Consider the following 27,123-nt stretch of genomic DNA (forward strand, 5'->3'; position numbering starts at 1 on the left):
GCATCCCTGCTGGTAGGAACAGCTGTTCATGCTAACCTGTGCCAGGCCACAGCCCTTGGTGGAATTTTACCATGAAACTAAGACTACTTCAAAGTGTATATGGGCACAAAACCTGCCTGGAATTGAACCATGAGCTATTGGGTCACTAATCAGCAGTTGTAACTTTTTTACAAAACACAAAACAAACTCTATCAAAGGCGCAACGGAGCAAATGAAGTCCACAGAGAAAAATTCACTTGCTGAAAATGCTAAAAGTCTGTGCGAGGAAAGACACAACAACTTGCAGATTTGCGTGTTGAAGTCCACTAGCATTCCAAATCCTTACTATTTTCATTTGTAATATAATGTTTCATGATACTCCCATTAGTGATGAACTGAATCCACTTCCAACCACAGGGAGCAATTCAAGCCGGTTGCTTATGGCCACAGCTACAAGTCTGGACGCCTGGGGAATTTGGAGGCTAGGGGTTTTCTTTCATTGCCATGGTGCCAGGGCTGGTGGGCACAGAGGAGCCCTGCCCACCACAGGAGGAGTGAGAGATGCAGAGGCAGCCCCCAAAACAGGCTGGGATGGGTAAACAGGGAAACGGAAACAGCAAGGACAGAGGAACCTGTGTGGGTGACAGGGAACTGCTGTTTTCTGGGGTTGGAGTGGGTCTCAGATACGGCCCTCAGGTGCACGCATAATCATGCCCACCCCTCTTTCCCTAGGCAGCCTGTCCTTCTTTCCATGGAGCCTGTTCTCCTCCCTACCCTCCCACCCCGCTGCAGGAGGGGCTCTGAGACAGTTAATGCAGTACAAGGAGCACAGACGGTTCTGGCACGGCTTGACTGAGTAACCTTGTGCAGGGCACCTGATTTCTCTGAGCCCCTTTTTCCTTATGTGTAAAATAGTGGAATAACTCCTTACCACATCACCTGGGCATGTAAAGCTCCAAAAGTGTTAGCTAGTGCGATTACTGTTATCCTCGACCGCCAAGGAGGAAACGGAGTCAGGTAGAGGTTGAGTGATTTCTTCAAAGCCACACAGCTATAAGGGGTGGGCCAAGAGTCAAACCAGCTGCTGCCTTCCCTGTCGGGGAATCGCAGGTGGGGCACTCTTGGACATCGGAATTATGTGTCCCTGCTGCCTCTGGTCACCGTCCCACAGTGGGTGCGGAGGGGCATACAGGCCTGAGTGAGTTGTGTTCTCACTAAGCCCTGAACCTGGCACTCATCTGCAGCTACCTGCTGTGAGGACAGTATCAGCAAGTGCGCCTAGGGCTGCCCAGCGCGGCTGCCCAGGCTGGGGTAGTCAATGCCCATGCCCCGCTCCTCTCCCTTCCCTCCAGGGTCTCTATCTGAAGGACTTAGAGGCTTTCCCAGTGTTCCTCCAAGCAGGGTGCTCCCAGGAATTCTTGCCTAGCAGAGTGGTGTTGCCACCAAATGCCTTCAGCCAGTGAAAAGGAAGCAGCCATGGATGTTGTGGGTGACCACAACATCCGTCACGCTAGAAACATTGCCCCCACTTCCCAACTGCCAGTGATCAGGAGAGGGACGGCACCCCAGGCAAGCAGCTCTGTGGATTTAATGAACTGAACCACATGAAACCCTAGCAGCAGGACCTGGCCCAGAGCAAGAGTTAGAGCATTGTTGGCTGCTGCTAGGAGAGTTTTTATTTTTTATGTTTTATTGTTATTATTTTTTTAAAACAGAGTTTCGGCTGGATTGCAGTGGTGCAATCTCAGCTCACTGCAACCTCCGCCCCCCACACCAGGTTCAAGCGATTCTCCTGCTTCAGCCTCCTGAGTTTCTGGGATTACAGGACCCACCACCACACCCAGCTAATTTTTTTGTATTTTTAGTAGAGACAGGGTTTCACCATTTTGGACAGGCTGGTCTCAAACTCCTGACCTCAGGTGATCCACCCACCTTGGCCTCTCAAAGTGCTGGGATTACAGGAGTGAGCAACCACACCTAGCCACTAGGAAAGTTTTTAAAAGAAAGGTTCAAGGGAGCACATGGCTGTGGGAGGACAGGCTGTGGAGGTCACACGTGTCTGGTGGCTCCAATGAGACCAAGTGTTGGCTTCAGTGCCTTGTGAGCATCTGGCCCTGCTCTACAGTGCACAAGAAGGCTCTTCCCTGTGGCAACAATGTCCCCGTGCATTGTGACATTCAGCCTCAAGCTATCTGGTGAGTCTCTGTCCTGTTGTATCACAGCCTTTTCCAAAGCTTTTCTTGCATATTTTCAGATAATCACATGCTTTTCCTCCTGCTATTCCTGGAATAAATCCTGGTTTGTCATGGTGTAGTGTTATTGGATTTAATTTTCTACTATTTCACGTTTTTACATTTATTTTCAAAAATGAGCTTGGTTTACAGTTTTGTGTCTACTCTTATCAAGTTTTGACAACAAGGACATTTGAAAGGAATTATTTATTAAAAGTTTGACAGACTTTGACTATGAAATTGCTTGGACAAGTGAGAAAAGGTAATAGAAAAAAAGTATTATATTTATAACAACAATAAAAATAAATATCTAGATGTAAATTTCCCTCCATAGTACTATTCATTTCATTTGTTTGTATAACTTGATGTATAATTTACATACAACAAAATACGCAGATCTTTACTGCGCAGTTCAATGAATTTTGACAGTTGCAAACAGCCAAATCAAGATCTAGAATATTCCTATCACCTAGAAAGTTTCCTCATGCTCTCTTCCTGTTGGTACCCCACACACACCCAGAATCAACCACTGTTCTGATTTCTATCACCAGGGATTAGTTTTGCTTGTCCTAGAAATTTATATAAATGGAAACATACTGTTAGAACTCTTTTTTGTCTGGTTTCTTTCACACAGCATAATAATTTTGTGATTCAGCCACTTGGTTGTATGTATCAATAACTGATTCTGTTTTACTGCTAAGTAGTATGTCATTGTTTCACTGCTTCAAAAATTGTGTCATTTATACATGTACTGATGAATCTGGGATGTTTCTAGCATAGGATTATTTGAGTAAAGTTGCAATGCACATTTATGTACGGGTCTTTTTAAGGACTTGTGGGTAAATACCTAGAAGTCAAATTGCTGGGTCACGGTAGGTGTATGTTTTAGCTTTATAAGGAACTGCCAGAGAGTTCTCAATGTTACCATCCCGTTTTACATGCCCGCCAACTAAGTATGAACTCCAGTTGCTCCACACTGTCACCAATATCTGATATTGTCAGTTGTTTCCATTTTACTCATTCTAATATATGTATAATGGGAACTCATCATGATTTTAATTTACTTTTCCCTGATAACAAACAATGTTGAGCATCTTTTCACGTGCTTACTGGTCATTTACATATCTTGCATTGTAAAGTGTCTATGAGTCTTATTACCATTTTAACTGGGCTGTCTGCCTTTTTATTATTTTTAGTAATTCTTTCCATATTATGAATATGGATTCTTTATCACTGTGAATACTTCCTCATCTGTGGCTTGCTTGTTCATTTGCTTAATTGTATCTTTTGATGAGTAGAAATGTTCATCTTGATGATGTCCAATTCTTATTTTTTGATTTATAAAGTTTTTTGTGCTAATTTAGTTGGTGTCTTTGTATTCCCCAAATTTACAAATATCCTGCTATATACATACATACATATATATATATATTGCCCTCCTCCTACACCTATATTTTCTTCTAAAAGATTCAGGGTTCTAAGTTTACATTTTAGATCAATGATTCATCTTAAATTATTTCTGTGAGGGTTAAGCTTATTTTTTATATAAATATCCAGTTTGTTTTAGCATCATTTGTTTAAAAGGGTTTCCTTTCTGCTTTGAATTAATTTGATTCCTTGATCAAAAATCAATTAACCATATTGTGGAGGTTTATTGCCCAACTCTCAATTCCATTCCGTGGACCCCCTTGTCTATCCTTACATCAGTATGAGACCATCTCAATTACTGTAGCTTCATAGGAAGTCTGAAAAGCAGTTAGTGTAAGTTCTCTACTTTCAGAAATTTAGAATTAGCTTTCTTCAAAAAGACTGCTGAAATTTTTTCTTGAGATTGTATTGAATCTACAAACCAATTTGGAGAAAATCAACATCTTTTCAATATCCAAGAACTCTAATCTATGAACATGGTATATTTCTTCATCAACTTAGGTGTTACTTCATTTCTTTCAACAACGTTTGTGCAGTGGTCAGCATGGAGGTCTTGTGCATCTTTCTTCAGACATATCCCTAGGTATTTGGTGGGTTTTAATGCTATTTTTCAAAGTACTTTTAATCTCACTTTTGTAGGTTTTTGGATACCCCTTTATCAGATTGAAGCAGCTCCCTTATATTTATAGTTAGTTGAAAGTGTTTAATCACATACATGTTTGAATTTTCTCAAATGCTTTTTCTGTATTTATTGAGATGATAGTATGGTTTTTCTCCTCTAGTTTTTTTTTTTTTTTTTTTTTTTTTTGAGACAGAGTCTCACTCTGTCACCCAGGCTGGAGTGCAGTGGCACAATCTTGGCTCACTGCAACCTCTGCCTCCTGACTCAAGGGATTCTCCTGCCTCAGCCTCCTGAGTAGTTGGGACCACAGGCATGCACCACCATGCCCAGCTAATTTTTGTATTTTTAGTAGAGATGGAATTTCATCATGTTGGCCAGGATGGTCTCAATCTCTTGACCTTGTGATCCGCCTACCTCAGCCTCCCAAAGTGCTAGGATTACAGGTGTGAGCCACTGTGCCCAGCCTCTCCTCTAGTTCCTTAGTCTCCTTTACCACCTTGTAGTGATGAATTACACCGTTTTATATTGGCCTAGTAAACAAACTTTCCATCCCTGGGATAAATCACACTTGGTCATTATATACTATTCTTTCTATGTATTGCTGGATTCAATTGGCTAATATTTTATTAAGAATTTTTGCAAATATGTTATTAAGGGATATTAGTCTATAATTTTCTTGTCAGGTTTTTATATCAGGATTATTCTGACTTCATAAAACAAATTGAGAAGTATTCCCTCCTCCTCTGTTTCCTCTAGAGTTTTGTAGAATTATTTTGTGGTATTATTTCTTTCTTAGATGTTTGATAGAATTTTCTGAAGAAGCTATTTGAGCCTGAAGGCTTTTTGTAAGAAGATTCTTTATTACAAGTTTAATGTCTTTAATAGACATAGGGCTATTTAGACTTTCTATTCTTGTGTAAGTTTTGATAATTTGTAATTTTCAAAACAATTTGTTGATTTGATCAAAGTTGTTGAACTTATTGTCATGAAGTCATCCATAATATCCCTCATTATCACTTTCATGTCTGTATGATCTGAGGTGATGACCTCTGTTTAATTTCTGATATTGACAATTTGTATGTGTCTCTATTTTTATTAGTCTCTCTAGGGCATTTTGTTAATATTTCCAAATAATCTCCTATTGGTTTAATAGGTTTTTCTCTACCGCTCTCTAATTCATTACTTTTCACTCTTTTCTACCTTGACTTTAACATACTCTTGTTTTTGTAGCTTCTTAATGTACAAGTTTAGATCAGTGAATTTGAACCTTTTTTTCCTAATATAAGTGATTCAAGCTATAAAGTTTCCTCTAAACACTGCTTTAGCTACATCTCACTTTTTTTTTCCCCCAAGACTCACTCTGTTGCCTAGGCTAGAGAGCAGTGGAGCAATTTTGGCTCACTGCAACCTTGACCTCTCAGGCCTAGGTGATCCTTCCACCTCAGCCTCCCAAGTGGCTGGGGCTGTAGACACATGCCACCATGCCTGATTAATTTTTGTGTCTTTTGTAAAGACAGGGTCTTGCCATGTTGCCCAAGCTGGTCTGGAACTCCTGGGCTCAAGCGCTCTGCCCACCTTGGCCTCCCCAAGGGCTGGGAGCAACCATTCCTAGACACAAATTTTAATATAGTATCTTTTCATTATTATTCAAGTGAAAATATTTGCTACATTATCTTATGATTTCTTATTGACCCATAGGTTATTTAGAAGTATATTGTTTAATTTCCAATCATTTATGAACTTTCTAGATAACGTTTTGTCATTGATTCCTTTTTTTTTTTTTTTTTTTTTTTGAGACGGAGTTTCGCTCTTGTTACCCAGGCTGGAGTGTAATGGCGCGATCTCGGCTCACCGCAACCTCCGCCTCCTGGGTTCAGGCAATTCTCCTGCCTCAGCCTCCTGAGTAGCTGGGATTACAGGCACGCGCCACCATGCACAGCTAATTTTTTGTATTTTTAGTAGAGACGGGGTTTCACCATGTTGACCGGGATGGTCTCGATCTCTTGACCTCGTGATCCACCTGCCTTGGCCTCCCAAAGTGCTGGGATTACAGGCTTGAGCCACCGTGCCCGGCCCTGATTCCTATTTTAATAATGTAGTGGTCAGAGGACAGATTCTATATAAAAATCAACACATTTAAATTTATTGAAACTTATTTTGCGGCATACATACATTTTTACATATATATGTATGCATATATACATATTTTGTGTCATATATACATTTTGAACTTTTAGATATAACTCTTCACATTACTTTTTAGTACATTAAGCACTCAATCTCATCAATAGGTTCTTGGAAACTGTGACTTTGAGTGAAAGGATGTACAGCAGGTTCTACAATAATGTCTTTTTGTTTAACATCATTTTTTTTTTTGAGATGGAGTTTCACTCTTGTCACCCAGACTAGAGTGCAATGGTGCAATCTGGTCTCACTGCAACCTCCGCCTCCCACGTTCAAGTGATTCTCCTGCCTCAACCTCACGAGTAGCTGGGATTACAGGTACCCACCACCCCCCCCCCCTAATTTTTGTATTTTTAGTAGAGACAGTGTTTCACCATGTTAGCCAGGCTGGTCTCAAACTCCTGACCTCAGGTGTCCACCTGCCTTAGCCTCCCAAGTGCTGGGATTACAGGTGTGAACCACCATGCCCGGCCCAACATCATTTCATCTCTCAATGAATGTTCCGTATGCACTAAAAAAAGAACAATTATCTATTATTGTTGGATATAGTGTAAATGTCAAAGTCATTTTGATAATGTCATTCAAATATTCCATAACCTTACTGGTTTTGTCTGCTCATTCCATCAGTTACTCAGAGAGTGGTGTTAAAGGGTCTAAGTATGATTAAGGATTTGTCATTTTCTCCTTTAAGTCTGTCAGCTTTTGCTTCATGTATTTTGGGGCTCTGTTATTAGGTGAATACACATTTAGGATTATTATGTCCTTGTGAATTTCCTTTTTATATTTATGAAATGTCCCTTTTGGCTTTTATGTCTTTATCTTGAAGGCTACCTCTTCTGATATTGATATAGCCACTCCAGCTCTCTTGTGCTTAGAGTTTTCATGGTATATCTTGTTCCAGCCTTTTACTTTCAACCTATCTTTATATTTGTTTCTTTTTTTTTTTTTTTTTTTTCTTTTGAGACGGAGTCGCACTTTATCACCCAGGCTGGAGTGCAGTGGTGCGATCTTGGCTCACTGCAACCTCCACCTCCCTGGTTCAAGTAGTTCCCTGCCTCAGCCTCCCAAGTAGCTGGGATTATGGGCACCTTCCACCATGCCTGGCTAATTTTTGTCATTTTTAGTAGAGACAGGGTTTCAGCATCTTAGCCAGGCTGGTCTTGAACTCCTGACCTTGTGATCCACCCAACTCGGCCTCCCACAGTGCTGGGGTTACAGGTGTGAGCCACCGCACCCAGCCAGTTGTTTCTTATTATATAAACAATGTACACTTGGATCTTGCTTCTTTATCCAGCCTGGCAGTCTCTGCCTTTTAATTGAAGAGTTTCTCTATTTACACTAAATGTAGTAACTGTTATACTTTGGTTTGAGTCTACCATCTTGGTATGTTTTCTATTTGTAATATTTGCTTTGTTTTGTTTTGTGCCCCTGCTCTACTTTTCTTGACTTTTTTAGAGGTCAATCAAGTAATTTTGTGTGTGTTTTCATGTCATCTGTTAAACTATTAGCTATCACTCAGCATTATTTTTAGTACAGTAAGCTCTCAATATCATCAATAGGTTCTTAGAAACTGACTTTAAATAAAACAATATACAGCAAGATCTCAAATAATGTCATTCTACTCAACATTCTTTCATTATAACAATGAGAAAAAAATGGTTTTATTAGACATCATTTTACTCAGTCACATTTTCTAAGAACCTACTGGTAACATTAAGTGAAGATTTACTGTAGTTGTTCTAGGCAAGGGTGCCCAATCTTCTGTCTTCTCTGGGCAACATTGGGAGAAGAATTGCCTTGAGCTACACATAAAATGCACTAACATTTTAGCTGATGAGCTAAAAAAAAAAAATTACAAAAAAATCTTATAATGTGCCAGGCATGGTGGCTAACACCTATAATCCTATCACTTTGGGAAGCCAAGATGGGCAGATCACTTGAGGCCAGGAGTTTAAGACCAGCCTGGCCAACATGGTGGAATCTCATCTCTACTAAAAATACAAAAATAGCTGGGTGTGGTGGTGGGTTCCTGTAATCCCAGCTACTCGGGAGGCTGAGGCAGGTGAATCACTTGAGCCTGGGAGGCAGAGGTTGCAATGAGCCAGTATAGCACCACTGCACTCCACCCTGGATGAACAGCATGACTCTGCCTCAAAAAAAAAAAAAAAAACCAAACTCATAACTTTTTAAGAAAGTTTACAAATTCGTGTTGGGCTGCCATCTTAGGCTACATGTGGTTGGTTTTGTCTGCTAATTCTATCTGTTACTCAGAACATGGTGTTAAAATGTCTAACTGTGATCAAGGATTTGTTTATTTTCCCTTAAAAAATTAAAGCAGTACATTTCATTTACCTCCTCCCATCTTGTGCCTTTGTTTTCACATATTTTACTTTTATTTATTCTGTAAATCCCATAATTCCTTGTTATTGTTTTTGCTTTGGTCAACATTTATAAGTAGACACGGATCTAGATGTATAGATACATTATCCTATCCTTTCTAATGCTCTTCACACCTTCCTGCAGATCTGGGATTTCATCCAGCATCATTTATCTTCAGTTTGAAGTCCTTCTTTCAGCATTTCTTTAAGTGTAGATCTGCTTGCAATGAATTCTCTCAGTCTTTGATTGAAAATTTGTATTTGTCTTTATTTTAAAGACAAATATGTTTCTTGCTGGAAAGGATTTTTAATTTTGTCTTTTTAGTTTTTCATTCAAAATTTATTATTGTTCCATTGTCATCTGCCCTCCATTCATTCTAATGAAAATAATCAATGAAAATTGATTCTTACCATTGTTCCTCTGTGTATAATGCATTTTTTTCTCTCTTGCTGATTTTAAGATTTTATCTTTATCTGTGGTTTTAGCCATCTGAATATGCTGTACCTACGTGTGGTTTTCTTTCTTTTTATCCCACTTGAAATTCACTGAGTCTTAGATCGGGGGTTTATTTCATCAATCTTACTCAATTCTCTGCTATTATTTCTGTTAAATATGTCTTCTGCTCCATCCTCTCACCTCTCCTTCTAGTGCTCCACTTACACATATATTGGACCATTTGATGTCATTTTAGAGATCTCTTCTGTTTTGTTATATCCTTTTCTCTTTGTGTTTCAGTTTAATTAATTTCTCTTAACCTGTCTTCAAAGTCACTGATTGATTGTTCCCTCTGTTGTTCCCAGTCTGCTGATGAGCTCAGCAGATTTTGCATTTCTAATAAAGTATTTTGCATTTCTAAAATTTGCATTTGATTCTTTGTTGTAGTTTTATATCTCTGGTGAAATACCCCTGTATACTTACACATGTTGTCTATCTTTTTGGATATATCATTTAACATAGGTATTATAACTCTATTAACATCTCTGATAATTCCAACACCTGGGCCATCTCTGCATCTGCTTCTATTGATTATTTCTCTTCTTGACCATGGGCACATTTTGTTTTTTTGTGTGTGTGCCTCATCATTTTTTATATCAAACTTTGTCTGTAAAATAATAGTTGAGACTAAAGTTAATGATGTTCATACACATACAGGATATTCCCTTTCTTTTATGAAGCCACTACTGTGGAGGGTTGAGCTAGGTTTGGACTTTAGTACAGCTTCAGTTGGCAGGTGGGCTCAGACTTATTGTGTAATTGGGTGTCTCAGGATACTAATCTGGTCTGTCAGGCCACATGTGACCACTAAATGTTCATTAAAATGTTGGCTCTTTCCTCTTCCCCTGTAGCATATTCTTCCTTCCCACCTCAAACTACCAGGGATAAAAGCAGTCATATGCCTATTCTACTCTCTGGAATTTAGTACATTTACCATTTCTTAATAACCTTAGCTCTCTGATGAGTTTTTTAAACTACACTTTTTGTAGCTTATCTACTTGTTCTCACTGTTAGGATGAATTCATAAATGTTACTAAGAAAACAGACTCATAATTTTAAAAAAGTTATCTCTGTCTCATATGTTATAGCAAAATAAATTCCAGATAGCTTTTAATTTTAAATACTAAAAAAAGATACATTAAAGATACTAAAAGAATTTAAAAATGGTCTTCATATAGTCTTCAGGAGTGGAGGGACTGTCTAAACAGGACTCCAAGATGAGAAAGCAAAGCAAATTGATGGATTTGACTAAACAGAAAACTATAACTTATATATGGCAAAAAATATATAAAAGAATTAAAATGTAAATGAAAATTTTTGAGAAATTATTTTTAAAATCTATGACAGACAGGGAGTTAATACCATTAACATCTAAATAACTATTAAAAATAAAAAAGCAAATACCTCAATAGAAAATGAACTAAGGAAGTGAATGAGTAATTTGCAAAAGGAGAAAAATAAATCACCAAAAATCATGAAAATAGTTCATTTTAATTAATAATTAAATTGATTCAAATTAAAACCACAGTAAGATACCATTTTTCACTTATTGCTCTAGTGAAGTTTGAGAAAAAGAATAATCCTTTATCCCATAAATATTTATTTGGGGTCAGGCATGGTGGCTCATGCCTGTAATCCCAGCGGGTAGATTGCCTGAGGTCAGGAGCTTGAGACCAGCCTGGCCAACATAGTAAAACCCCATCACTACTAAAAATACAAAAACTTAGATGGGTGTGGTGGCGGGCACCTATAATCCCCACTACTCTGGAGGCTGAGGCAGGAGAATCACTTGAACCTGGGAGGCAGAGGTTACAGTGAGTTGAGATCATTCCATTGCACAAGAGTGAAACTCCGTCTCAAAATAAAATTTTTTGTTTGGGGTATAGCTCAGGGGTAGAGCATTTGACTGCAATAAATATTTGTTGGGCACATTTTACATGGGAGATTCATATGTATCCTTGGGCACTGTACTCAGGAAATGAATTGACAGTGTCTGCCCTTAAGACCTTCCCTTCTAGAGTGGAAAGAGGTAAGACGATAAGTGTTAGGAAGAAAGATAAGGAAAAATAAGGGAGTGGGGAGTAATGGAGAAAAAGGGTTAATCTTTTACACAGGATGAACAGGGGAGGCAATTCTGACAAAATGGTACCTGAGCTGACACCTGAAGAAAGTGAGGGTGTGGCCTTTTGGATGTCCTGGGGAACATATTTCAGGCAGAGGATTAGCACGTGCAAAGGCTGCTGAGGTGGGAACATACCTGATACCCTGAGGAAACAGTAGGAAAGTCTTCCTGGCTGAAACAGAGAGGTGCGGAGCGTGTACAATGGAGCCAGAGCTACGTGATTCCTGGAATTGAGGACTCTCATAGACTGCTGGTGGAAGTATTGATCGGCAACCCCTTCTGAAGGACAACTCGACATTATTTATACAAAGCTTTAAATCACATATATTCTTTGCTTTTGAAATTCAAATTTCCTGAATTTATTCTGATGCAATAATCAGTGTACGAAGATGTACACACAAGAATGTTCATTATAGGAGGTATTTACAGTTGGAAGCAACCTAAATGTTTAACATCTGTGACTATTTAAATTGTGATACAGTCAGGAAAGAATAATGATATGCTGCTACATATCTAGACAAGGAAAGATGTTCACAATGAATTATAAAATTAAGAAGTAGAGGCCAGGCACGGTGGCTCACACCTGTAATCCCTGCACTTTGGGAGGCCAAGGTGGAAGGATCACCTGAGGTCAGGAGTTTGAGACCAGCCTGGCCAATATGGTGAAAACCTGTCTCTACTAAAAATACAAAAATTAAGGCAGAGTGTGGTGGCTCACACCTGTAATCCCAGCACTTTGAGAGGCTGAGGTGGGCAGATCACAAGGTCAAGAGATCGAGACCACCTTGGCCAACATGGTGAAACCCCATCTCTTAAAATAAATAAAAAATACAAAAATTAGCTGGATGTGGTGGTGGGCACCTGTAATTCCAGCTACTCAGGAGGCTGAGGCAGGAGAATCACTTGAACCTGGGAGGCAGAGGTTGCGGTGCACCGAGATCATGCTATTGTACTCCAGCCTGAGCAACAGAGAAAGACTCTGTCTCAAAAAATAATAATAATAATAAATAGAAAGTAGACTACAGGATATGTGTACTGCTGTTCCATCTTTGCTAAAATGTTTATTCACATGTATTTGTGTAGACAGAAAGAGTCTGGAAGTATAACATCAACATCTTCATCATTGGGTCTACTGGGTTGTAGGATTGTAGTCATTTTTGTGTTTTAAATAAACCATGTGCTTAATTTTCTTGCCATCATCATGTATTATTTACTACACTTGATCTTAGGCAAAAGGCTGAGCAGTGAACCATGTATTATTTACATAAAATCTAGAAATAGTATTTCAAAGTCCATTAATCTACTGATAATAAGAGACATTCTTAAATGATATGAAAAAAATGTTTTTAAAAGGCAAGTCAGTGGGTAAGGTGGCTCATGCCCGTAATCCCAGCACTTTGGGAGGCCAAGGAGGGCAGAGTAAGAGGTCGGGAGTTCGAGACTAGCCTGGCCAACATGGTAAAACCCTGTCTCTACTGAAAATACAAAAATCAGGCAGTGGCGCGTGCCTGTAATCCCAGCTACTTGGGAGGTTGAGGCAGGAGAACTGCTTGAACCTGGGAGCAGAGGTTGCAGTGAGCCAAGATTGTGCCACTACACTCCAGCCTGGGCAACAGAGCAAGACTCTGCCTCAGAAAAAAGAAGAAAAGAAAGATTGAGCTGCATGGGCATAATCTACTACTCTTATGGTCATTAGTGAACACTAGTTAGTTGATGAATTTTTTGTGTGTGTTATAAAAGAGAGTTAGAAGAGTCCACCGCCTCTTGCTGTTCCTCTTTTGGAAGATCCCATGGTGGGGCAGAGGGAGAAACAGCTTATTACAAGCCTTGTATTCTAGAATCCCTTTATTCTGGCAGAAACATTAGCTGCAAATGCCATGATTAGGATTCAGAGGAAATTAATTCTACAATAAGAGACCCTTCTAAAAATTTTTTAAATGTTTTGCTTTTTTCAAATTCAAAAAGATTTTAAGAAATGACAATATTCTGTGCTGTAAGAGGGGTGAGGCAGCGCTGCCGTATACTGCTCATGGGAGGCCAGACGTGGACCATCCTGGAAGGGAACTTGGCATTATTAAGACTCTTCAACTGATTCTTCCCCCAGCCCCGCTTTGGACCAGTAAATGCTCCTTTAATAAATTATCCTAAGGAAATAGGCTGAAATGCAGACAATTTGTGCATAAGAGTATTCATTACAGCATTCTTCTAAATGAGAAAAAAAACGACCAATCAGAAACAAAAACAGTGAAATACCAAAGAAGCCTAAAGGCCCGACACTAAGGAAGCTGTGAAGAAACTCATGGCATGTCCGAAACTGGAAATATCAAGTAGTCAAATATTATATTCATGAAGTCATTCTTAGTAATTGCAAAAGTGTTTGGGATGAAATATGAAGTGGAATAAAGCAGGATTCAACATCGTCCATGTGGTGTGCGCTCAACTGCCACGTGAGCATGCAAAGGAAAAGACCAGAAAGACAGAAACATCATTAGGAGTTAATTCTAAAGAATTAAAGGATAGAAGATTGGCATTTTTTCTTTACAACAGTTTTCTGCTCTCCTAGAGCTCAAATCTTTTCCAGAGTTAATAATTACCACAAAAAAAAAAAAATCCACCTGTTAAAAATCTCAGAAACTGAATATGCTTCAGCTTGCTCTTCACTCTGCCCCAGCCCAGGTCCGGGTGCTGCTGTGAAAAATGGGTACCACAGAGGGGGACAGAGGCCATGCCTGCAGGCCTGAAATAAAACAGTGACTCTCCTCGCCTCAGCCTAGCTCCTGGAAGGAGGCTTGGCCTCCAGCTCCTGCAGATGAAAGTGAAGGAGTTCCAACCCAGCACAGGGCCAGGCCCAAGCCACCACCCCTTTCCAGGGACAGGTGGGCAGATGGAAGGGGTGTTCTCATCCACCATCATTTCAAACCTGAGGCCCAGACCCCCTGCAAGCGAGTCTGCTGCAGCGATAGAGCAGGCTCTGGCCGGCCCCAGAGCCAACATTTCAAAGTGCTCCATCTGATTCTCTTTGCCCAGGGCCAAGCCCTGCTGGGGAATCAAAATCCTGGTGAAAGGGGGACAAAGACCAGAGGCTAGAGATGACGGAGGATGGTGCTTGGACTGAGCCTGTGCCAACTGCCTCAATGTAGGAGCCAGACAGCGGGTAGGTAGGGCCCACGGGGCAGCAGGGTGCACCCTGCAGGGCCTCACAGAGCCAGGAGATTGGCACCGTGATGCTCACGCACTCCAGACGTAGTTGTGCTTTTCCTCACGTTAAACTTTTTATTATAACATGGATTTGCATGCAGTTGAGTTCCCTCACCAGTTTTCCCCCCACAAGTGGCTAGCATCTTGTGGAAATACAGTGCAGTATTTTAAGCAGGCTATAACACAGAAACAGCAGCAGTCTTGTTCAGATTTCCCCAGTTCTGCCTGCTCTCATTGGTGTGTGTGCTCAGCTCTGTAGGACTCAGTCACATCGCCTGAAATACCTGAACACACCCCTCTTATTTGCATGTCCTGGTCCTGACACCTCCCTCTTCTGAGGGAGACATCCTTTTGCCTCGGGCGGCCTGGAGAATGAAAACTCACCTTCAGAATTCCAGAACCAGGCTTTCTGAGTTTGTACCTGGCCCATGGAAAGGCAGACTTTGTTGAGATGAGGATTTTGTAAATCTTTTATCTCTTAATATTTCAAGATGAAAGTAGGTGTCCTGGGATACAGGCGTGTCTGTGAGGGAGCCCACCCTCGGGGGCCTCTGAGTGTAGGCTGCACTATAGGGCAGGCCCAGCAGGATAGACGTGGTGAAGCAGAGGGGCTGAGTGTGCCCTCCCAAACGATCAGGCTTCTTTCCTTCTTTCTTTCTTTTTTTTTTTTTTTTTTTTTTTTGAGATGGAGTCTCGCTCTGTTACCAGGCTATAGTGCAGTGGTGCAATCTCGGCTCACTACAACCTCTGCCTCCTGGGTTCAAGTGATTCTCCTGCCTCAGCCTCCCGAGTAGCTGGGACTACAGGCACGCACCACCACGCCCGGCTAATTTTTTGTATTTTTAGTAGAGATGGGGTTTCACCATGTTGGCCAGGATGGTCTCCATCTCTTGACAACATGATCCTCCCACCTTGGCCTCCCAAAGTGCTGGAATTACAGGCATGAGCCACAGTGCCTGGCCTTTTTGTATTTTTTTTAGAGACAGAATCTCACCATGTTGACCACACTGGTCTCGAACTCCTGACCTCAGGTGAGCCACCTGCCTCAGCCTCCTGAAGTGCTGGGATTACAGGTGTGAGCCACCATGCCCAGCCCCCACAATTTATTTAAAAGTGAAAGGAGCAAGTGGGGGTTGTTGCTGTCACCTGCCCTTGCCTTGGGCATTCACTGTCACATCCGCTGCCTCCCACTTAGCTCCAGAGTCTGGAGCGCAGAGCGCCCTGCCCCTCCTTCCAGAGCCCTTCAGGCTCTGGGCCCTTCACAGTCTGGCAGGAACAGGTTCTCACACAGGCACAGCGTTTCTTCCTGGAGCACTCCTTTTTGTTTTAGAGACGGGGTTTCACTCTCTTACCCAGGCTGGAGTGCAGTGGCACAATGATAGCTCACTGCAGCCTCGAACTCCTGGGCTAAAGCAATCTTCCCGAGTAACTGGGACTACAGGTGCATGCCACCACACCTGGCCAATCTTTTAATTCTTTTGTAGAGATGAGGTCTCACTATTTTGCCTGGGCTGGTCTTGAACTATCAGGTGATCCTCCTGCCTTGGCTTCCTAAAGTGCTGGGATTACAGGTGTGAGGCACTGCGCCCGGCCACCTAGAGGCTTCTTATGCCTCAAATGGGGATGCAGAGCTTGACTGCATTCTGGGCAGGGACAGGCTGGCCCCCTATGGCCCACCAGGGCTGGGCTTTTCCCAGGACAGCCAGGTCTGCGGGTTGTGGCAAGGCCCAGGGTCCTGCCAACTACAGGCCTGGTGCCTGTGCCTGTGGCACGCCAAGCAGGCTCCACCAACCTTCCCCGCTGGCTAGTGGCCATCTCACACCAGGGCCGGCCGCTGCCCATGAACCTCGCCCTTTGCTCTTGCTTTGGGGCCCTCTGTGACTCCCAAAGAATTCAGATCTCTGAAGACCACACATTCTCTCGGGGTGTGCAAGTAGGAACCAAGCAGCCCTGAGATAGGGCCTGAGGATAACACGGAGCTAGAAAGCAGAGGGCAGCACCTTCGGGGAAAGCCTGTGTCATGTTATCTGGGGTTGGTTTTCGGCGCTCCACTGGGGAGGGAGGCTGCAGCAGGGCAGGCACAGGCTGGCAGCTGTGGTCACTGTGGGGGCAGGTGCAGCTCACTCTGCTACCTCTCTACTTTAGTGTGAATTGAAACTCTTCGTAAACAAAAGTTAAGAAAGCAAATAAAGCCTAACAATTATTGGATCAGACTGGGATTACAGGATGGGAGCACATCAGGTTTTCTCTGCCACACAGTGAAACGGGCTCTCAAGAAGATGGGAGAAGATAAAAAGAAAAATCACACTTTGGGAGGCCGAGGCGGGTGGATCAGGAGGTCAAGAGCTCAAGGCCATCCTGGCCAATAAGGTGAAACTCCGTCTCTACTAAAAAAATACAAAAATTAGCTGGGCATGGTGGTGCGTGTCTGTAGTCCCAGCTACTCAGGAGGCTGAGACAGGAAAATTGCTTGAACCCAGGAGGCAGAGGTTGCAGTGAGCCGAGATCGCGCCATTGCACTCACTTTGGCGCCTGGCGACAAAGTGAGACTCTGTCTAAAAAAAAAAGAAAAAGCAATGATTGAGTTCGGGTCTCCACAAGGAGGCATAGACCCATTTCTCCAGCTCCCCTGCTAAGTTCAGCTACAAACCCTGAAAATGGCACCAGAGATAGTCAAAGGAGGGCACAGAAAGGTGGAAGAGGGAGGGGAGTGAGTCAAGACCCTAGGACAGGAGGAACAGCCCAGCAGCAGGGCACCTTACAACCCCAGGCCAGGCTGGAGACAGGGCTGTGCCCTGGAACCCAGGGCTTGGGTTTCCCAATGGCTGTCGGTCAGCCAGGAAGTGGGAAGGTGGAGAGACCCCTCAACGAGGCTCTCATTAGGGAAGGGACACTGTCTCCTTGGCCAAGTCACTATCCTCTGCTCAGCCTCAGCTCCCCAACCTGAGAAATGAGGGGATGATGTCCACAGGGCAGCTGAGAGCACTGAGTACCATCATGCACGGAGGAGGCCAGCGCACGGGAGGGCCTGGTACACAGGGAGGCGCATAGCTAGTTCTGAACAGGCAGATGCTGATACAGCGCTTCCCACAAATCCACAACAGGAATACGTAGCCCTTGGCGTAGACAGGACTTTGGAATAAGCGTTTGCTTGCTTATTCCTTACCATGACTCTATGAAGTAGGTCCCATAATTATCCCCACTTTACAGATGCAGAAACCAAGGCTCAGAGAGGTTAAGTAACTTGCTGAAGGCCACACGGCTGGTCGGACAGAGCTGGGGTGTGGACACAGCACCTTTGCTCCTAATGACAATGCTTAACTTTGCTTTCCTATCACTGAGGCTGAGACCCTCCTCCTTGGTCCACAGCCCACGTAGTCCCTCCAGGGACCAGCCTGAGGGTAGCAGCAATGTCCCAACCTCAGTCACCCAAAAGCCAAAGTCACGGGCTAATCACCTACCAGGGAGCCCTCGCCCAGCCCAAGTCTGGTCCAGTGCATGAAGACAGCACTGCAATGCGGACGGGACAGACGTGGACTCTGTGACCTTGGCAAGTGGCCTCCTCTCCCTGCGGCTCAGCCTCTGTCTGTAAAGAGGGGCCCAGAGAGCTGCTGTTGGATTATAGGAAATGAGGCCTCACAAGGGCTCAGCATGCACTCCTTGGCCACAGGGAGGTCACTGTTGTCACAGACGCAGCCTGAAGCCCTGGGTGGAGCACGTGCCCCATCCCGTCTGCTGACAGAAACGTGCAGGCCTCCCTCTTGTCTGCAGGCCTGCACAGCACCAGGCACCTTGTCACCAGCCCAGGCCTTCAGTCAAGTGGATGGCCTGGTACACCGCACACCCATGCTGTGACCCTGTCCCTGGCTGCTGTGAGATTAGAGGAGATGCTGCAGCTCCTCCCACCAGGGGCCAAGGTCCCCCCTCTCCTCCTGAGTGTCTAACTCCCACAAACTCTCCTTCTTAAAGGAAGGCAGGGAGAGAAATGAACAGCAAGAAGCTCTGTTATTTGGTGTAAAAAGAAACATGGTCACTGAGAGCTTCCAGGAAGTACCAAGGCCAGCCAGGTTTACACCTGCCTTGCGAGGCCTGGCCTGAGGACAGGTGAGCCCCTCCCCACACCACCACCGGGACAGGCAGGGCCCTCTCCATAAAGCCGCCATTGTGTCCCACCTCTGTGCCCCCACCCAGGGTCCAGAGCCCACCAAGACCCTGGTGGCTTCCGCCAGAACAGTCAACTGACTTGTCAGGCCAACTATAATCTAGTGACTCTTTAATGACAGTGGCAATGAATGGAGGTAAAAAGAGCAGAAGCCAGTGACGGTGACAGGGAGCATGGGGGCGGGCCGTCATCCCCCAGGAAGGGCAGTGGCACTGGGTGAGTTCCACAGACGGAGTGGGAGCTGGTGAGTCAGCACAGCCCCGAAGAGAGCAGGGCGGGAACTGGTCCCCAGCCCCGACGGTGAAGCCAGGCTGTCTGGAGGGCACTGAGCACACCCTTCCGGATTATCAGGGCCCAGGACCCAGGCCTCCTTCTCCCACCGGTGCCCCAGCCCCTGGTGGCTCCAGGCAGCTGGGGTGGGAGCAGCAAGCACCCCATGGTGGTGGGGTGGCTTTTCCCAGACTAGACCATTTCACCCTCAAAAGGGCAGCTATCCACCCCACCCCACCCCCAAGGAACCTCCCCACCAGTGGAGCTTTTCAAGCTCCACTGTCCCTGCTGGGTGGGAGCCCCTCTGGGCACAGAAAACAATGACAGCCATCTGGGAGGAGACCCACTGGCCACTGGAGCTTCCAGCAGTCATCCCCCACCCCATCCAGGCTGTGGGCCCGCCTCAGCCCCGGCCGTTTAAAGACGTGTCCCTTGGGAAGTTCCAAGCAGAAGAACCAGGACGATGCCCTTGGGGCAACGTTACCAGGTCCCTGTCCTGCCTCCCAAGCTGGCAGAACCCGCCGGTCCTGCCCACAGCCCAGCTACCCGGGGAGGAGGGTGGTCTCCGCTGGACAGACTCGTATCCCGGCCAGGCAGCAGACCAAACCCCCCACCTGCCAGAAACCCCACGCCACACCACGAGGACGGGGAGGAGGTGGAGGTCACCGGGCAGCAGGGTAGGCGGGCAAGGCCCACACCGGCTCCTCCTGGGGCCGGGGAAGCCCAGGGCCCCGCTGCCCCTCCGAATTGCTCAGGTTCTCCTGTTTATCCCACCCTTTTCCCATAAGGACTGAAGCGGGCCTGTAGGTCCTGCAGGGAGGCCGCAAACAGTAGCGAGGCCCGGGGGGTGGAGGGAAGCGAGCGGCCCTTCCGAAGCCCGGGCCTCTTCCAGTGCGGCCCTCGAAACCAGGACGCCTGAGGTCCGCGGGCAGCGGCGGGGACGCGTCCCTGGGCCCTGGGAAGACCCGCTGCGTCTTCGGGCCGCATGGCAGCCCGGGGACCCCGCGGTGCTGGAGGAGGCGCCCGGCACCGGGCCGCTGGGCGGCAAACGGGCCGCGGGGCTCCCTGAAGGAGGCGGCTGGGGACCTGGGCTGGCCACCCTGGAGGAGGCGGCCTCCAAGACGCGCAGCTCGGCGCCCCCAGCCTGCCGCCGGGTCAGGGTCGAGGCCGGACCCCGCGGGTCAGCGCGAACCGGAGTCCCCTCTAAAAGTTTGTCCCCCAACAAAACACGTCTCTGCGCCCCGCGTGGACAGCGGGACCGGCCCCAGGTGTGGCTCTGAGGACGCACGCGGCTGCCCTCCTCCTCCTCTTTGCAAATAACAATGGGCAGCCGCCGGACGAACGACGAGGGAAGCTAGTGTGGAAAATCCCCCAATTTTGCAAAGTCAACCACGGGCTCGGGGGCCGGGCCGCGTGCTGCCCCCGCGCGGCCGCCCGCAGGACTGTGCGCCGGGAGGTGGTGCCGCGGTTGATCTCGTGGTTCTCAGACTCTGAGACTGCACGGTGGGCGCGAATTAGGCTTCATTCATGAAGCCCAATGTTACTGCGGCTGGCACTGTCCGAGCAGTGCAGTGACTTGTTTTTCTGGGACCATCACTGCCTGCCCCTGCCGCGTTCTTTTACTTTTCTTTGCCACTAAGTCAGAGATCACACATTAAATAATTGGTGAAGTGAATCTTCAGGGGAAAAAGCCACTGAGCAGAAGAGCTGTGAGTGCTTTTCCCAGGACTGCGCAAGCACTCAGGGCTAGACGCTGCCCTTAGCAAACAGTTCACCTGCACCCTCCCGGCTGGGGCGAACTTTGGCCACCGAACAGATGACCTACGAAAGAAAGGACACAGCGCGCAGAGCGCACCTCCTGGAGGCCTGGCTGTGCCCGCTGACCTCCTGAAACCCCACGCCAGCCCCGGCCTGTGCGTTTCTGTCCATTTTCCAGAACATGACACTGCGGACTCATCGCGGGGAGTAGCAAGACGTGGTGGGGAGTAGCGTGATGCAAGCTGCGCGCCAGAGAAGGCTGGAGCTGCATTCCACTGGGCTGGAGCGTCCACTGATGGGTGGCTCATCAGACTTGACTTTAAGACTCCAGAAACTCACCTACAGCCTTGGGGTCTCACGTGTATGGGCAGGACTTCAATCAAAATGGAAGACTGAGCAAGGTCCTATAGCCAACCAGGCAGATTTCCCTCCTAAGAGAATTCTAGAAAGAAAGGGCTTCCTGGCTAATGTGGGTGCTCCCCATCAGCCAGTGTGGCAGGTATGAAGTTAGATTAAACAGCTTCTTCAGGAGATGTTCCTCCACGGGTCAGGCTGCTCTGGGACTTTATCAAGGCCCTTCTTCCCTGCCTGGGCCTCAGTTTGGGACAGTGAGATCATCACAGGGTGGGGCCTTCGGAGCTGCTCCAGCTTTCCCTTGAGCACTCTGGGCCCGTGTTCCCCCTTGGTGGCAGTGAGTAGTGGCCCGTGTGGACGCTCTCACAGCCCTCACCCCTGGCCTGGGGAGCTGGGCAAGTGCAGAGGTGAGGGAAGGCAGGGTTCTGAGGCTTATGGCAGGCATCAGGATCCCAGCTCTGCTGACTCTCACAGGGTGACAGTGGTTGACCCTGGAACCAGGGTCTTAACCCCTTTGAACCTCAGTTTTCTCTTCTGTAAATGGGTATCAGCCTGCCCTCGCAGACTTGCTGACTGAATTGGAAATGACACCTCTACAATGCCTGGCACCCAGCAGGTCTCCAAAAGAGCAGCCTTAGTTATGATGTAGCACTTTGTAGAGGATTCTTATGTGGGTAAGAACATCTGGGGGGTGGACCAGGGCAGCTCTGCTCCCCCAGCCCTCCAGGAAGGCTCCCCAGGGCTTAGCCACAGACTGCATCGAGGGGCTGCAGGCAGAAGCAGGCAGGACCAGGCACACTGTAGGGTGGCCTCACTTGTGTCCCACTGGGACTGCAGCCCCACTCCTCACAGGAATGAGTCGCTTCTGGAGAAGCCTGACCAAACTGCCCCCTGGGGGGCAGGGACAGTTTTAAAGCAGGCTACAAGAGGAGCAGGGGCTTCGGGGCCCCAGGTCTCACTGAGGACCCCACACCATGGACTCCAGGCTGCGCTGGGCTGTGTTGAGGGTGCTGCATCCCCCTGTCCACAGCGGATATCCCTGCGGTGCTTTTGGAAACTGCATGCCACCTGCTCAGCTGGGTGTGGGGTGTGGGTTTTTCAGCTCTCTGGATTTGCTTCCAGGAGGGCTTTCTGGTGTGATGCTGCCTATGTTTAACAGCTTTAGTGAGGCATAAGTGACCCCCGATCATCGCTTCCAGACCTTAACAGAAGGTAGGGCACCCCCGCTCCGCCCCCAGCAGGGCTTGATGTGGACACTGGAAGCCCACACCTGGCAGCCAGACTCGCTCCCAGAGCCCAAACTGGCCTGAGCCGACACACTAGGGCCCACCGTGGGCGGCACTGCCGCTGTGAGATCCGGGCCCAACCCAGCCCCTCTCCTGCGTTTCCAAAGGGCTGGGACATGAAATGAAGTCTGAGTATTGCTAGAACCCAGGCAGCATGAGTGGGTTCCTGGCGCCCCACGAATGCCGCGTTCTTCCCAGCCTGGGACGCCAGTGAGGAGTCCGCACCACCCTGCCCGCACGTGAGCCAACGCGGAGCGAGGCCTCGACAGCCAGGATGGGCCCGGGCCGCTGGACTCTCCGAGCGACCCACGAAAGCCAGACTCTTTGGTGGGCACTCACGGTTCTTAAGAATTGGCCCAACGTTTTATAACTTTTTCACTGGAATATAATAAACACGGAGAGGGAAAATGCACCTTGGCTGAAATTCCTTTCAAACAAGGAGGGAGACATGAAGCCGGTCCGCAGGCCTCTGCAGACAGCCCAGCATCTCCTCAAAGCGGGGCTGCCGGGCACCGTCCCAAAGCCAGCCGCGGGGTGGAGGGATCGGCAGCAAAGCCTCCCTCTCCTTCCTGGCCCCTGCGGCGCGGGGCCCCGCCGCCCTGGTCCCTGGAAGTGCAGCCTGGCCGGCCGGCGTTTGAAACAGAGCCCCGGCGTGCAGGGTCAAGGCCTTTCCTCCCTCGCGCGCTGCGGGGGCGCGGGTGGCCGGGACTTGGGGAGGAGAGGGAACCCCTGCTCCTGAGGCGCCAGCAGCTGCGCCCCGTCTCCGCCCCAGGAGAGCCGCCCACGCCAGGGCTCCGCGCTGCCCGGTGGTCCCCCACGCCTCTGCCGGCGGAATCGGTTCCCAGTCCCCGGTTGCCCGCCCGCCAGCGGCCTCGCCGCTGCCGACAGACCCAGGTCCCAGCGCCCTGCACCCGCCGCGGCCCCAGGCACTCCGGGGGCGGGGCCGAGGATCGGCGCGGGCGGCGACGGCAAGAGACGCCACGGGGGCGGGCCGGGGGCGGGCCGGGGCGGGGCGGCGGCGGACTGCGGAGACGCGGCGGCGCGCGGGGCGGCGCAGAGCGTTCTCGGCGCGGAGCGGGCCGGTGCAGGGGGCGCGGGGCACGCGGTGCGGGCCAGGGCCGGGACCGGGAGCGGGGCCGAGCGGAGCTGAGCCGGGCGTTAGGCTCGGGAGGCGAGGCCGGGCGGGGAGCAACCATGGCGCCGTGAAGGGTCGGGGCCCGCGCCGCTGCGGGCGGCCTGGGCGCCGAGTAGCCGGGCTGGGCCGGAGCGCGGGCGGCAGCGGAGGCAGCAGCGCCCGCGCCCCCCGCCCTCCCAGGCCCAGCGCCCCGCGCCCCGCGCCCGGGCCCCGGCGATGGTGACACATGCGGCGGCGGCGCGCCGGCGGCAGGACCATGGTTGAGCGCGCCAGCAAGTTCGTGCTGGTGGTGGCGGGCTCAGTGTGCTTCATGCTCATCCTGTACCAGTACGCGGGCCCGGGGCTGAGCCTGGGCGCGCCCGGCGGCCGCGCGCCGCCCGACGACCTGGACCTGTTCCCTACGCCCGACCCCCACTACGAGAAGAAGTACTACTTCCCGGTGCGCGAGCTGGAGCGCTCGCTGCGCTTCGACATGAAGGGCGACGACGTGATCGTCTTCCTGCACATCCAGAAGACGGGCGGCACCACCTTCGGCCGCCACCTCGTGCAGAACGTCCGCCTCGAGGTGCCCTGCGACTGCCGGCCGGGCCAGAAGAAGTGCACCTGCTACCGGCCCAACCGCCGCGAGACCTGGCTCTTCTCCCGCTTCTCCACCGGCTGGAGCTGCGGGCTGCACGCCGACTGGACCGAGCTCACCAACTGCGTGCCCGGCGTGCTGGACCGCCGCGACCCCGCCGCGCTGCGCACTCCCAGGTGAGCGCCGGGGCGGCGGGATCCTCGCGCGGCTGCGCCCCCAAGGCCTGGCCGTGTGCCCGCCGGGCTGTGCTGGGTCGGCCTGCCCTCCCCATCCCCCTCTCCTGCCTTCCCCAGCCCCCTTTCCGGCCCTCTCGGGGCCCCCACTCGCTACCACCCCTCCCGACCTGCCGGACGCTGGAGGCTCCCAGCTCCTCTGCTCTGGCCGGCTGTCACTGAGCTTTCTGACCTCGCTCTCACCCTCTTCTTGCCTCGTGCTGTCCCACTGCCGGCATGGCTGCGCAGCCGCTGGGGTTTTCTCCAGGGTCGCCACCCACTGCCCTCGGGCCACCTCACCTGCAGTACGCCATGAGGTCTGGCCCGCCGGCCCTGGGGACCAGGGCTTCCGGGGGTGTGCCTGGCCCACCTGGAGTGTTGGCTTCTCCGTGCCCCTCCAGTGCTGTGGTCCCCAAAGTGGAAGTGAGAGTAGTGAGGGGCCGCCCCTGTGCCTAGAGTGCCTGCCTTCAGAGGGTGGGGGAGCTGCCAGGGAAGGGGGCTGGCTCTGCCCGCCTTCCTGCCGGTGTGTGCAGGTAGAACAAAGGCCCTGTTGACCTGGGGCTGGGGGCGGGGAGGAGGCAGTGCCGCCTGTCCTTTCAGCGGGCCTACCCGCCGAATTCTTCCAGCACAGGCTTGCCTGGAGAAAGGAACAAAAGCTAACGATAGGACCTACCTTCCCCAGGAAGCCACCAGCCAGGTTGGGGGTAGCCGAGCTGGTCCAGGGAACCTGTGCTGCAGACACCGTCCCTGGGGTCCCACAGCTCCATGTCTGCGGGAGGTGGGGAGCACAGAGCTGAGCAGCAGTAAGGAAGCAGGACATGGGAGGGTGCCGGGGCAGCTCTCCTGGGAAGCAGTTTGTAGGGGCACCTGGGGTGCTGCTGGGTTATTTTCCTCCTGTTCTGGTTGGTGCCCATCTGTCCTGCAGGGATGCCCTGCTCTGCCTTCCTCCCTGAAGTCTGGGCTGGGAAGGGCCAGTAGCAGGGCTTCCTGCCTGCTTTTTGTTTCTCTTCCAAATTTGCCTTGGGACTGAGTTTGCAGATGGGCTGGGGGTAGGAGGCTGGGCGGCTGTAGGTGTGTGGCTGTCTCTGAGTCCAGAGGCTGCAGGCTCTCAGGTGTGCTTGGGGAGCCTCAAAGGTCTGGCCAGCCTGGAGTTGAGCAGAGTCCAAGTCACTGCTCCCCTGCACAGCCCTCAGTCGTTGCTCTGTGGTCTTTCTCAGACTGTCGGGAAATTGGGGTCCTAGAGTTGGAGGGGCATCACACACACACCAGCTCCGAGCTTGGGAGGTGATGTTCTGGGCCCCTTACACTTGGTGGTCACAGAGCTGCCTGTCTAGGGTCCCTGAAGGATTGCTTCTGGCCCAGCCTTGGTCTGCTCTGCACAGATGCATATTCCTGCTGCAGAGCCCCCTAAACCTGGTCCAGCCGCCCTCTGCTAGGCTGAGCTGGGCCTGGGACTGCAGCCATGCCCCCACCCGCCCTTCTGCCAGCCAGAGCAGTAGGCTCCCAGAGCTGGTGACCGACCAATCCCAATAGGCGCCTCCCTGCCTGTTGTGGGTGAGAGGGTGGGGGCCGCCCCCTTTGCCAGAGGGACTTAACAGCTCAGGAGCTTAAGAGGAGTGCATGGAAGCTTCAGGCTGCCAAGAAGCTGGAGCCTTTGAAGTAAGCCTGCTCAGCAGAGGCCACCTCAGCCCCGGATTGCAACCGGGATGCTCTACCTGCAGCCCTGCACCCCTGTGGGTCCCATGGTTGAAAGGCCTTGGCCTCCTTTCTCCAGAGTTTGTCCACGAGAGTGTGAGGACCACGTGGGGCCCCAGGTGGTGCACCAGAGGGGCCCAGCTCCCCCTGCCCAGAAAGCATGTGTGGAGCAAAAATGGAAAACACAGATGCCTCTCGCCGAGGTGGGCTGCCAGCCTGGAAACTGCCAGCTCAGCAGCATGCGGCCAGTGGGGAGGGGCTTCCAGGGCCCTCAGGAGACACCCTCTGCCACCCACTCTGCAAGTGGGCTGTGCCACCAGGCAGGTGACAGTGCCCCGCCCTCCAAGTGCCTCTTCTCCGCCTCCACTCCCTGCATTTATGTTGCAGGCACTAGGTAGATTGTTTTTTTAATGAGCTTCCTTGGAAGGCCAAGATATTCTTGGCTTTGTGCTTGCTGGACCGAGCTGCACTGAGGTCCCCCTGCTGAGGCTGTCCCACCACCTGAGTCCTCTGGCCCAGGCTGGGGCTAGGCTAAACTGCTGTGCTGTGGCAATTGGGATGCACTTCCCCCATCTGCCTAGGGACCCAGCAACTCTCTGTCAGGGACAGTGCCCATCCCCTGCTGGGGTGCCCAGTATTGAGTGGGCTTGATGTCGGGAGACTCAGGTGTCACCCTGGCCCTCCCGTGATGTCTTCAGTCCAGCTCTGCACTGCCCTCTCCTTGTTCTCTGGGGACTGAGACTCTCTTTTCCTCCTGTCTCTGTCCGTCTCCCTGCCCAAGGCTGACTCCCGGAACCTCTCCACCAAGCCCCTCCCAGCCCCTGCTGCAGTTTGTGAGGGTGTAGGCAAGGTGGGCCTGGGATGCAAGTAACAGATGTGGGGCTCTTCCCAGCTGCCAGCCTCCCCATTGCACAGTGTCCGCCTGGGCTGCTCTGAGCTGGGCGTACACTCAGGTGACACGTGGAGATGGACAGGTTTTTGACATCTTCCTGGAATATGGTTTGGAACTTCTAGTGGCTGTTTGTGCTTGGCTGCC

At 49.6% G+C, this 27,123-nt stretch overlaps 1 protein-coding gene and 1 long non-coding RNA gene across 2 annotated transcripts in view; one reads left to right on the top strand and one right to left on the bottom strand.

Annotated features, from left to right (window-relative positions):
• The window catches only part of LOC144576614 (uncharacterized), a 36,725-nt gene extending 11,902 nt beyond the window's left edge, over positions 1 to 24,823 (bottom strand). The window contains exon 1 of the long non-coding RNA XR_013518819.1: positions 24,693 to 24,823. This is a non-coding gene — a long non-coding RNA (uncharacterized LOC144576614). The remainder of the gene's footprint in view (positions 1 to 24,692) is intronic.
• Positions 23,522 to 27,123, top strand: part of HS6ST1 (heparan sulfate 6-O-sulfotransferase 1) — a 50,090-nt gene continuing 46,488 nt past the window's right edge. Inside the window, exon 1 of the mRNA XM_008998549.5 lies at positions 23,522 to 24,356. Coding sequence (XP_008996797.3) covers positions 23,830 to 24,356 — 527 coding nt within the window. The 5' untranslated portion in view covers positions 23,522 to 23,829. The remainder of the gene's footprint in view (positions 24,357 to 27,123) is intronic.

Source organism: Callithrix jacchus, chromosome 6 (assembly GCF_049354715.1).
Source record: "Callithrix jacchus isolate 240 chromosome 6, calJac240_pri, whole genome shotgun sequence".
NCBI lineage: Eukaryota > Metazoa > Chordata > Mammalia > Primates > Cebidae > Callithrix > Callithrix jacchus.